Source organism: Canis lupus, chromosome 21, assembly GCF_048164855.1.
Source record: "Canis lupus baileyi chromosome 21, mCanLup2.hap1, whole genome shotgun sequence".
NCBI lineage: Eukaryota > Metazoa > Chordata > Mammalia > Carnivora > Canidae > Canis > Canis lupus.
The window spans coordinates 5065458-5076999 of NC_132858.1; the positions used below are offsets into that span (position 1 = coordinate 5065458).

General features: G+C 48.2%; 1 protein-coding gene and 1 long non-coding RNA gene across 3 annotated transcripts in view; both read right to left on the minus strand.

Moving 5' to 3' along the window:
- Positions 1 to 2940, minus strand: part of LOC140612490 (uncharacterized) — a 35616-nt gene extending 32676 nt beyond the window's left edge. For both annotated transcript variants that reach the window (XR_012013673.1, XR_012013672.1), the window contains exon 1: positions 1748 to 2940. This is a non-coding gene — a long non-coding RNA (uncharacterized lncRNA). The remainder of the gene's footprint in view (positions 1 to 1747) is intronic.
- A 630-nt stretch (positions 2941 to 3570) lies between these two features.
- Positions 3571 to 11494, minus strand: ZDHHC24 (zDHHC palmitoyltransferase 24). The gene is made up of 3 exons (XM_072790033.1): positions 11023 to 11494; positions 9662 to 9939; positions 3571 to 6053 (listed from the first exon to the last, which is right to left on the minus strand). The coding sequence occupies exons 1-3, from the start codon at positions 11301 to 11303 to the stop codon at positions 5758 to 5760; spliced, it is 855 nt and encodes a 284-aa protein (XP_072646134.1). The 5' UTR covers positions 11304 to 11494; the 3' UTR covers positions 3571 to 5757.
- Between the last annotated feature and the right edge of the window lie 48 nt (positions 11495 to 11542).

Consider the following 11542-nt stretch of genomic DNA (forward strand, 5'->3'; position numbering starts at 1 on the left):
TTAAGTCCAAAATAAGCAGGAAAAGAAGAAGAAAAGAACCAGAGCAGAAATCAATAAAATTGAAAACAGGAAATCAGTAAAGAAAGTCAACAAAACCAAAAGCTGGTTCTTGGAAATCTCATTAGAACCAGCAGGTCAATTACCTATCTCCAAGCCTAGTGCGAGGTAGAAGCAAGGGAAAAACCTCTCCTGAGAATTTTTAACCATAAGCCAGCCTGAATAGGTTTATAACCTAAACTGACAATACCTGGGTGGTCCAAAAGACTTGTGGCTGAAAATTTAGTGGTGTAGGATTGGTTTGTCATCAGGTGACAGAGAAACACATTTCTTCTCTGGAGGAATTTACTGTTGACCCAATCTCAAAAAAAAAACCTTGATAAAATTCCAAGAAATATGAACTCACAAATTGCAAGAAACTAAAGCATTGTGAAGAGGAGCCACCATAAACAATAGCCAATGTACTCCAGCCTCACAGACTTAAGATATTGGAATTACCAAACAATGGAAGGTGTGTGTCTTCAAAATATTTAAAGGAAAAAAAAAAACACCTAAAATTTAAGTAGAAAGCAAGAAAGGTATAAAATGACCATGCAGATCTTAAAAAGAGTCAAACAATTAGAGAAAATATTTGACACATGAAACTCATGAACGAATGGACAAAACCACTTAAAAAAAGACAATTTGGGATCCCTGGGTGGCGCAGCGGTTTGGCGCCTGCCTTTGGCCCAGGGCGCGATCCTGGAGACCCGGGATCGAATCCCACATCAGGCTCCCGGTGCATGGAGCCTGCTTCTCCCTCTGCCTGCGTCTCTGCCTCTCTTTCTCCCTCTGTGACTATCATAAAAAAAAAAAAAAAAAAAAGACAATTTGATGGGATCCCTGGGTGGCGCAGCAGTTTGGCGCCTGCCTTTGGCCCAGGGCGCGATCCTGGAGACCCGGGATCGAATCCCACGTCAGGCTCCCGGTGCATGGAGCCTGCTTCTCCCTCTGCCTGTGTCTCTGCCTCTCTCTCTCTCTCTCTCTCTCTCTCTGTGACTATCCTAAATAAATAAATAAAATATTAAAAAAAAAAAAAAAAAGACAATTTGGGATTCCTGGATGGCACAGTGGTTGAGTGTCTGCCTTTGGCTCAGGGCATGATCCTGAGATCCGGGATCAAGTCCCACATTGGGCTCCTTGCAGGGAGCCTGCTTCTCCCTCTGCCTGTGTCTCTGCCTCTCTCTGTGTGTGTCTCTCCTGAATAAATATATAAAAATCTTAAAAAAAAAAAAAAAAAAAAATCAGATTGGTTTCACAGCTGAAGAAAGACAGAAAGACTAAGGAAGATCTACCTGGCTGCAGGAATTCTCCAGAATGCCAGAAACCGAGATACATGTGAGGATGTAGTAGGAAGGTCTCATCAGAGCTTTAGTAAAGACAGAAAATATGTGAAGGTGTGACTAAGAATCTTCTAAAACTGATGAAAGGCATCAATTCATAGAATCAGGAAACCCAAGGAATTTCATGAGGGTAAATACAAAGAAAACCACACTTGTGCACATCACAGTAAATTGCGGTAATACAGGAGATAAAAAAATCCTAAAAGTGTTGAAGACAAAAGTATCTTCAAAGGAAAAACTATAGATGACAGCTGACAACAGCAACAATGGAAGCCAAAAGACAGAATAATATTTTTAACATATTGAGAGGAAATAGCTATTAACCTAGAATTCTGTACCCAATAAGAAGTAATTTTAAAAAGGGACACCTGGGTGGCTCAGTGGTTGAGCATCTGCCTTCAGCTCCGTGCATGATCCCAGGTCCAGGGATTGAGTTCTGCATCGGCCTCCCTCTGAGGAGCCTGCTTCTTGCTCTGTCTATGTTTCTGCTTCTCTCTGTGTCTCCCATGAATAAATAAATAAAAATCTTTTTAAAAAAATTTTAAGCTACAAAAGGTGAGACAAGCACAAAATAAAGTGGTAGAAATATATCCAAGTACATTACTTACAAACTATATAAATGATCAAATGTTTCAACTGGAAGATAGTGTTGTCTAGATTTTTAAAAATCTTATCTATGGGGCACCTACGTGGCTCAGTCAGTTAAGCTTTGGCCTTCAGCTCAGGTCATGATTTCAGAGTCCTGGGGTCAAGACCTGAGTCAGGCTTCCTGCTCACTAGAGTCTGCTTCTCCCTTTCCCTCTGCCCCTCCCCCCACTCATGCTCACTATCTCTCAAATCTTTTTTAAAAAATAAAATCCACTGGAGATCCCTGGGTGGCTCAGCAGTTTAGTGCCTGCCTTCGGCCTAGGGTGTAATCCTGGAGTCCCGGGACCGAGTCCCACATTGGGCACCCTGCATGGGGTCTGCTTCTCCCTCTGCCTGTGTCTGCCTCTCTCTCTCTCTCTGTCTCTCATGAATAAATAAATAAGATCTTTAAAAAATAATAATAATAAAATCCATTTATCTTAAGAGACGAAATAATTGAAAGTAAAAATACAAATTATTAACATATTCAGACTAGAAGGGAATTTAAGGGGCATCTATTTAAAAAGAAACCCACAATGAATATATCTTATGGTGAAATATCAAAATTATTTCCTCTAAGGTTAGAAACCAGTCAAGGTGGGGCACCTGGCTGCCTCAGCTTGGAAGAGCATAGGACTCTTGATCTTGGGGTCATGAGTTTAAGCCACACCACACCGGATGCAGAGATTACTTTAAAAAATAAAACAAGTCAAGGTGCCCACTACTTTTCCTCCACCCATACAGAAGGGGCAAGATTAAGAGGTACACAAATTTAAAAGGAAAAACAAAACCTTTTCATAGATTATGTGATTATAAATGCAGAAAACTCAGAAGAATTTATAAGTAAATTATAAGTTTCCCAGACAGGTCCCGTTGCTGGACACAAAATTTCTATTTTCTTTTTTTTTTTTAATGTATATATTTTTTTAAGATTTTATTTATTTATTCATGAGAGACACAGAGAGAGAGAGAGAAGCAGAGACACAGGCAGAGGGAGAAGCAGGCTCCATGCAGGGAGTCCGACGTGGGACTTGATCCCGGGTCTCCAGGATCACGCCCTGGGCTGAAGGCAGCGCTAAACCGCTGAGCCACCCAGGCTGCCCAAAATTTCTATTTTCATAAACCATATACAAGTAGCATAACAATATCAACTACTTAAGAATAAATCTAACAAGGGTGGCTTAGTGGGTTAGGCATCTGACTTCAGCTCAGCTGGTGATCTCAGAGTCCTGGGATTGAGCCCTGTGTCCAGCTCCCCATTTGGTGAGGAGTCTGCTTGTCCCACCCCTCCATCTGCCCCTCCTCCCACTCGTGCTTGTTGACTCTCTCAAATCTTAAAAAAAAGAAGATGAAGAAGAAATCTAAACTAGGGGCACTTGAGTGACTTGGTTAAGTGTTCAACTGTTGATTTCAGCTCAGGTCATAACCTCAGGGTCATGAGACTGAACCCTGCTTTGGGCTCTGTGCTTAGGATTCTCTCTTTCTCCTTCTGGCCTTCCCCTCCCCACACTCGTATTCTCTCTCTCTCAAAAGTAATAATAATCTAACCAAAAAAGGAATGATCTTTATGAGAAAAAAATATGTAACTTTATTGAAAACATTTAATGGATACATGATGTTCATGAACTGAAAAACATAATTTCATATGAATGTTGGTTTTTCCCAGACTGCTCTATAGATTCATTTGGATTTCATTCACAATCTCAAAGAGAATTTTTACTGGTGGAATTTGACAAGTGGATTCTAAAATTTGTATGGAAGAGCAAGGACCAAAAATAGATCCTAGGGAGTCATATAATAGGGGTGGACAAAATGGGAAAATAAATTGTATATTCAATGGCTCACTATACAGCAAGGAAAAGGAATACCCTACAGCTCTACATGTTAATCTGGATAAATCTCAGGAACATAATGAGTGTAAAGGTAAGTCACAGAGGAATAAACATGGTATGATTCCATTTACATAAAATTCAAAAACATGCAAAACCAATACAAACATAGGTAATACAATTACAAGGCAAAGCAAGGGAATAATGAAGACAGGACAGTGTTTTCTTCACTGGGGAGGGGCACAGCAGGGGTTCAAAGGAAGTGGTATCCATTTCTTAAATGGGAAGGGGGAGGAGTTTATTTTATATTTTCTTGCATCTCCTTACTATTTAATTTAAAAAAAAAAAAAAAAAAAGTGTTCCAGAGGGTTAAAGCTGAGGAGGAAACTAGAAGTCTGCCAATGCTTATGTACAGCACAAAGTGCTAGGCACACCACATTCCTAACAGTTAAGAACTAGTACTTGAACATGCCATTTGGGAAAACAAAAAAGTCCTAGCAGCTCAAACCTTTGTGGGCATGGGCAGGGCATGTCTGAAGGATGGGCTTCTCTCAGAGTTCCTGGGTGACAAGCCTGCCATGTCACTGGATGACATTCCCCCCGACCCCCAGCAGCATCTGTAGACTTTTTCACTTAATCCAATTTTTGGTCCAGCCCCTCACCCCCACCCTCCCCAGTGCCTCTGAAACCCAAAGCTGCTTTGAACAGTCCCCACCTGTACCCCAGATGGCTAGCTGCTGGCTGCACAGGGTGGGGTGGGCCCTGTGGGGAGGGGCAACCTAGCTGCCCCTCTTCAAGACTGGATCAGTCCATGTCAGTCCCACACCTTTGTTCCATGGTGCCAGGAGAGTTCCTGAGCCTCTCCAGGGCTCTGGGAGACAGTTTGGCTGCTTTTGGCTCCTCCCTCTAGGAGTGGTTTCTAATTCTCTGCTAAAAGAGGAAATGAGCTTCCATCCACTTCCCATCTTTCAAAATGTCATCAGGCTCTTTGGTCTACTACTGTCTCTCTTCTATTTTCTTTATCTTTGTAAATTTATATGTTTTATTTCTTCACTATCATTTAGATTTGAAGAGGAAACAGGTAAACCTATGTGTTTAAACCTGCCACATTGGAAATCTGTTTACTATATTTGAATAAAATGTTTAACAGGTAGCTCTTGAAGAGTCCAGAGAGGAAGAGCTTAGCCTTCTGAGCATCCTCCTTCAGATGCTTGAATATCCCTACCTGATTTCTCTGCCTCCATTTTGCATACTCACTTTCCTCAGCTGTGTAAGGGTAAAGGAAAAAGCACAAAAATCTGGGTTCAAATCCTGACTCCTCCATTCACTGCCCTGAGATCTTATCAACTCCCATAATTGCTGTCCTTGGTACCAGATTAGCCGGAGAGAGGCACAGGGAGTGTTACGGAGATGCTTCTAACTATAAAGCACAGAATCTAGGAAAGAATGTTTCTCTTTCCCTGGATCACCTCATGCTGCCTTGGTCTGCTGGTCCCCCAGCCCCACCCCCACCAAAGCCACAGGAGGCAGATCCCTGGCCCCCCCAAGCCCTCAAGTGTTCTGTGGTTCCCATGTGTGGCAATCAGAGGGACCAGAAACCCCGAAAGATGGAGGGAATCCAAGAACCAAGTGGGCACTTTATTAACCCAGCAAAGGGGTGACTAGGCTGGCCAAGCAGCCCCTTACCAAACTGTCCTCTATACTTGGGAGCAGGGGGGCAATAGAGGCAGAGTTGCAGGACCCAAGCCCTGGACACTGGAGACCAGGTTGGGCAGGGCAAAGGCCAAGGATAGGACTGGAGTTGCTGAAAGGTAGTAAGTACCAACCCACCTCCCCAACTGAAGCTGGGAGTGGGCCTGAAAGGAGTTAGGAGCCCCCTCTCCTGCTGCCCTCTCCCTGAACATCTCCAGCTCTTCCTGAAATCAGGAAGGTGTGAGGCCCACATCAGCTGCGGTCTGGAAGGTGATCCCATCCCCAGGCAGTGGGGAGGCCAGGAAGGGCCAGAGCCAGACAAGGACCCAGCGGGGCCCCAGGGCCGCCTGCAAGTTGTGGCAAGGGCCCAGGTCATAAGAGTGCTGGCCCCGAGCCCACTCCCACGTGGTCTGGCCCCGCAACAGCAGCATCCCATGGAAGAGCAGCCCAGCCCCACATAACAGTGCACCTGCCACGCATGTATCGGTCACAAAGGCCAAGGCAAACTGCGCCAGAGACACTCTGCCTGCAAGGAGAAAGCAAATGGATCAGGGGGCAGAAGGGGGCCCAGCCCTCCCAAAGCCCAGCTCCTGCCCTTCTTCCACTTCCTACCCTCCACCACCAAGCAGGGCTCATTCCTCTGCTCAGCAAATGCTGAGTAGCTACTCCCCGGCCAGCCCATGCTGGTGCCCCAGACAGACACAGTCCCCCATCCATCCAACTTCCGTTCATCACAAACTATGAGTACCTCCCATTGCTAGACACGGCAGGCACCAGCATGAAGGGCAGACAGCAGCTTGACCTCAGGGAGCTAACAGACATTTCAGAGATCACTTCTTAGTTACTTAATTACAGATGTGATTGGTTACAACGGAAAAGTACAGCACCTTCTGGCTCCTGATAGGTACTAAGTATCTGCTGAACTAATGAACTATAGGATGCCATGAAACATTCTGCTCAGTGAAAGAAGCCAGACGTGAAAGTAACAAATTATCAATGTGACATATGATGCCATTTATGTGAGATGTCCCAAACAGGCAAATCCATAGACAGACATAGTGACAGACAGTAGATGAGTGATCACCAGGGGCTGGGGGGGACTCTAGGAGGGAAGGGAAGTGACCGCTCAATGGGTACAGGGTTTCTTTTGGAGGCTATGGAAATGTTCTGGAATTAGTGGTAATGGTTCACCACATTTTTGGTTTTTTTTTGTTGTTGTTGTTGTTCACCACATTATGAATGTACTAAATGCCACTGAATGATCTACTGGGACGTGTTTTTTTATTTATTTATTTTTTTTTTTTTTTATTTGTTCATGAGAGAGTTAGAGACACAGGCAGAGGGAGAAGCAGGCTCCATGCAGGAAGCCTAATGTGGGACTTGATCCCGGGACCCCAGGATCACACCCTGGGTAGAAGGCAGGCGCTAAACCGCTGAGCCACCCAGGGATCCCCTGGGAGGTGGTTTATTTATTTTTTTTTAAATTTCATTTATTTATTCATGAGAGACACAGAGAGAGAGAGAGAGAGAGAGAGAGGCAGAGACACAGGCAGAGGGAGAAGTAGGCTCCATGCAGGGATCCTGATGTGGGACTCGATCCTGGGTCTCCAGGATCACGCCCTGGGCCGAAGGCAGATGCTCAACCTCTGAGCCACCCAGGCGTCCCTGGAAGGTGGTTTATTTTATTTTATTTTATTTTATTTTTGGAAGGTGGTTTTATATGAATTGCTTGTTATATGAATTCTACTTCATTAAAAAAAGACAGGCTATGTGGGGAAATGCCAAGCTGCCTTATTAGAAGCTCAGGGAAGTGGATTTCATTTGTTTTAATTAAGTAACATCTTGGGTGGTGTCTGAAGGAGGTATTTGCTAGGTAAAGAGGGGAAAAAACATTCTATTTGAAGGTCCTGAGCAGGATGGAGGGGTGCCTGTGAGATGAGTATGTGGCTGGTTCTGGAAGTTCAGGAGAGAAGCCCAGGCTGGACATGCAGATCTGCAGGTGGCTGGCAAAGAGGGAGTTCCAAGACCCACCAGAGGCCAGAGTTAGAGTGAGATGGGAACAGTGCCACTACCTCAGCATCAGGAGACCAGGTCCCTTGGGACCTGATCAAGAAGAGAGAGGGAAACCATAAAAGGAAGGAGGAAACCAGCAGTGCGAGCTGTTGGAGACGCCCAGGGTACAGCCCTTCCAGGAGGAGGGAGGCTAGCAGTCTTATGAGGCAGAAAGGTCTCGTGAAGCAAAGAGAACTCAGAGGGGTCCTCCTGGCTTTGTGGGGACCGAGGCATTCTCAGGAGGGGGAGGGGGGTAGAAGCCAGTTTGGAGCAGGTAGAGGAAGGAATGGGAAGTGAGGAAAAGCACCTATGAGCCCGGGGAAGTCCTCCAAGGAGCCTAGCTGCTAGCAGAAGAGCCAGGAGGCAAGAGCTAGGGAGGAGGAGGACATGGGGTGAAGAGAGGGTTTATACAGGTAGGAAAACTGAAAGAAAGCCAGCGGAGGGAGACTGGGTTGGCAGGAAGAGAAGCAGGCCACAGTGAGGCTTCCAAGCGGGGAGGAAGGCCAGACACCAGGAGAAGCTACAGACAGTGAGCCTGGCTTCCAGATCTGAAGACAGGACAATTCTGGACATAACTGACATGTCATTTTCTCCGTGATGGATTTCACGAGAGGTGGGAGCTTAGAAAACAGGAGAGTGGGATGGTTGGAGCCGCAGTCATGAGGGGGGCAAGCTTTTGAGAAACCACGATGGCCAGGCACGACTGAGGGCCTGTTGGGGTCAGTAGCCATGAATGTGACATGGGACCAACTGCCACAAATTACCAGCCCTTAGCAACCAGGGGCAGATACAGAGAAGACAGGTAGACAGAGTGAGATGTTGGCAGGAGAATGGTGGAAATGAGGATTCTAAGCTGGATGTGGGGGAAATGAAGAGGGAAAGTGTTGGGAGACAGACGAGGGCCAGGAGCTCTCGTACTCTCCTAGAGTATGAGAGTGAGAGCTGGCTGGAAGGAGGGGAGGTGGGCAACAGAAAAAGGGGTGACCAGCTCATGGCATGATTCAGGAGGTGACACACTTTGACCTCTGACAAGGTGAAGGGTGGATGTGGGTGTAGGTGATAGAAGTCAAATGGAAGAAGTCTAGAAGCTGAGCAACTGGGGCAGTGAGTGGGCCATTCACCCAGACTTCCAGGCACCCATGATTTCAACATGGCCCAGGACTTGAGAAATGAATGGCCACAGAGGGGTGGGTTGCAGGGAGGTACAGTTGGAGGGCTTGCGTTTCAGTGGAAGCAGGGGATCATCAAGGAGGCAAAGGAGCCAGTGTGGTCAGAGGAAGACACTGACAACCCACTGGGCCTCCCAAGGCCTCCCCCCTCCACACCTCCAGGCTGCAGGGATAGTCAGGCTTAGATAGGATAAGGAGACACTGACTATTCAGAGTGGTCAGAGAGTTTAGTAACCGAAGGACAAGTTTACAGAGGGGCCCTTGGAGGGGTCAGGAGGAAGGAGTCAGGGGAAAGAAAGCCCAGAGCATTTCAAGCATTTCAAAGAGTATAAAAACAAAACAAAACAATAGGGCTTTTGGGGAGGTGAGGGTGTCAGAAGAGGAATAAATGTGTCATCCAGAACACAGCCTCTCAATCAGCCTCCTGATCCATGTCCTCCCCTCCCAACTTCCAAAGACTGGAGCTTCCTCTGCCTAGAACTTTCACTGGCTCCCTGCTGTCCAGTCACGTTAGGGCTACACCAGCATTTAGGGTCTCCACCATCCAATCTGAACCTACTCCTTGCCCAACCTCCACGCCTCTGCTTAGGCTGCTCCCCTCACTTAGAATGCACCCTCATTTAGAATGCTCCCTCCTCATTCCCAATCACACCCCCCCCCCAACTCCCACTAGTCTTTCCTTCTCTGCCAATCCTGATTCTCCTATCCAGAACTCTGCACCTGTGTCAAGGCCTTGTATTTTATTGTCCTGCACACCCAGTTCAATCCTAGGCTGCCCTCACCCACCCCATAAATGACATTGGAACTGGGTCCCCAGGCCATTACCAGGAGAACCAGCCGGAAATTCCATCCCCCACCAGAATGGCCCACGACAAGGGCCTCTGCCTCTGTGGATGCCTCCCAAGCTCCCCACCTGTGAGCAGCATGAGCCAGGGCAGCAGGAGGAGGGCTGCGGTGTGGAGGGGCGCGTGGGCTCGCAGGAGGGCTGACAGGGCAGGGCCCAGCAGCACAGAGATGTGGAGCAGGACACCCGCAGCATGAAGCAACAGGCACAGGAAGGGCCGGTAGTTGTGGAATCCCACACAGCGGCCCAGCAGGCGGCAGTGGTGATCCCGACGAAGGATGCAGACACGGCAGGCAGAGCAATGCCCACTGCGTGGTGGCACCTGGCTTTGGCACTGGTAGCAGTAACTGCAGGGAAGCAACCACAGCGTCAGTTCCACCAGCAGCTCCGAGTGCCCCTTCTCATGCCCAGTTGGCCTCTGAACCCATCCCAGGGAAGCAGGCACGACCACTGCCCTAATAAGCCTCAAATTCATCATACATAAATGCAGGACGAATTGTTCTAGCACTGCAGGTCCGAGGGCTCTTGCAGCTCAGACATCCCAATCCTAAGCCTTTCTCCGGCCTCTAACATCCAGGAGCAAACCTCTCACTTGCTCCATGGTCACCACACTGGTCCAAGTCACCATGAACTCTCCCCCCTGGATACTGCATCAGATTTTAACTATTCTCCCTGATTCCAGCTTTGGTTCCTCCTGGTATAGTCTCACCCCAGCAGCCAGACTGATCCTTAAAAATCTAAGTTGTGCCCTCCTCTACTCCAAACCCTACAATGGCTGTCCACCTCACTGCCAGTAAAAAGCAAAGCTTTCAATGTCCTACAAGGTCTATCTCTAACCTCTCTCTTCCCCCTCTCACTCCACACCAGCCACACTGGCCTTGCTGTTCCTGGAACACACAAGACACATAACTGCTTCAGAGTCTTTGCACTGTCTGTTCCCCCTACCTGGAATGCTCTCCTCCAGATTCCCACCTGGCTAACTCCTCCACCTCCTTAAATTCTTTGCTCAAATGCCTACCTTGACTACCATATTTAAGACTGCAATCTGCACAGCTTTTACCCTGCTCTACTTTTTGTTTCCATACCACCACCTAACAGTCTATATTATTTCCTTATTTACTATGCCTATAGCTTATCATCTGCCCCCTCCCCCACTAAAATAAGTCCAGGAGGTCAGGAATCCACTTTATTGTACCTCCAGTGGCCGGAACAGTACCTTGTACGTAGTAGGTGCTCATGAACTATTTCTAAGTGAATGAATGACATTTCTTCTGGATCTACCATCCCAGGCTATAGAAGAGTGTTCTGGCTCTAACAAGCGGATCCTATTGTGATCTGGTTTTAACATCTTCTGGTCCTAGGGGCGCCTACCCCTGTCCAAGGTTCCTACGTCCCCCGCTTCCATCCCCCAGATACCGCGCCCCACTCACGCCCAGCCCTGGCCCAGACCGCGGCCGGCCAGCATCACGCCCCGGATGCTGGGGTCCGAGCGCAGGAAGAGCCCCACGTTGCCCAGCAGGTTGAGCAGCTGGAAGGCGGCCAGCACTAACTGCAAGGCCCGAGCCAGGGGTCCCAGCGGGGGCGGCCCGGGACCCAGAACCAGCACATAGGCCAGCTCCAGGCCCACAGCCGCGGCCCACAGCGCGGTGAGCACGAGAGGCAGCCGCGCGGGCGCCCCCTCCGCGCTCCCTACCGCCCAGGGCTGCCCCATGGCCTGGACCCACCGGCTGTCGGACCCGGAGTACCCCGCCGCTTCCGTAATGGGGCGGGGATAGTGGCAGACGGACGTCCGCTACGACCAATAGAAGCTCGGAAGGGAGTTCGGCGTCACCGGGAGCTGCCCACAGATGGGGACATGTGATTGGGCGGCCGCAGGAGCCTTGGAGAAGCTTGGAATCCCATTGGCGCTGGAGCCGGGTAAGGCCGCGCATTGTGGTCACGCCCACCCGC

What these genes read in the sequence shown, in the direction of transcription:
- ZDHHC24 (XM_072790033.1), bottom strand. Translation starts at nt 11,303, where the DNA reads ATGGGGCAGCCCTGGGCGGTAGGGAGCGCGGAGGGGGCGCCCGCGCGG. An exon ending in GGTCTGGGCCAGGGCTGGGC is followed by an intron (nt 9,940 to 11,022) that starts GTGAGTGGGGCG and finishes GCTTCCCTGCAG; the next exon opens with TTACTGCTACCAGTGCCAAA. An exon ending in CTGGCTCATGCTGCTCACAG is followed by an intron (nt 6,054 to 9,661) that starts GTGGGGAGCTTG and finishes TTCTCCTTGCAG; the next exon opens with GCAGAGTGTCTCTGGCGCAG.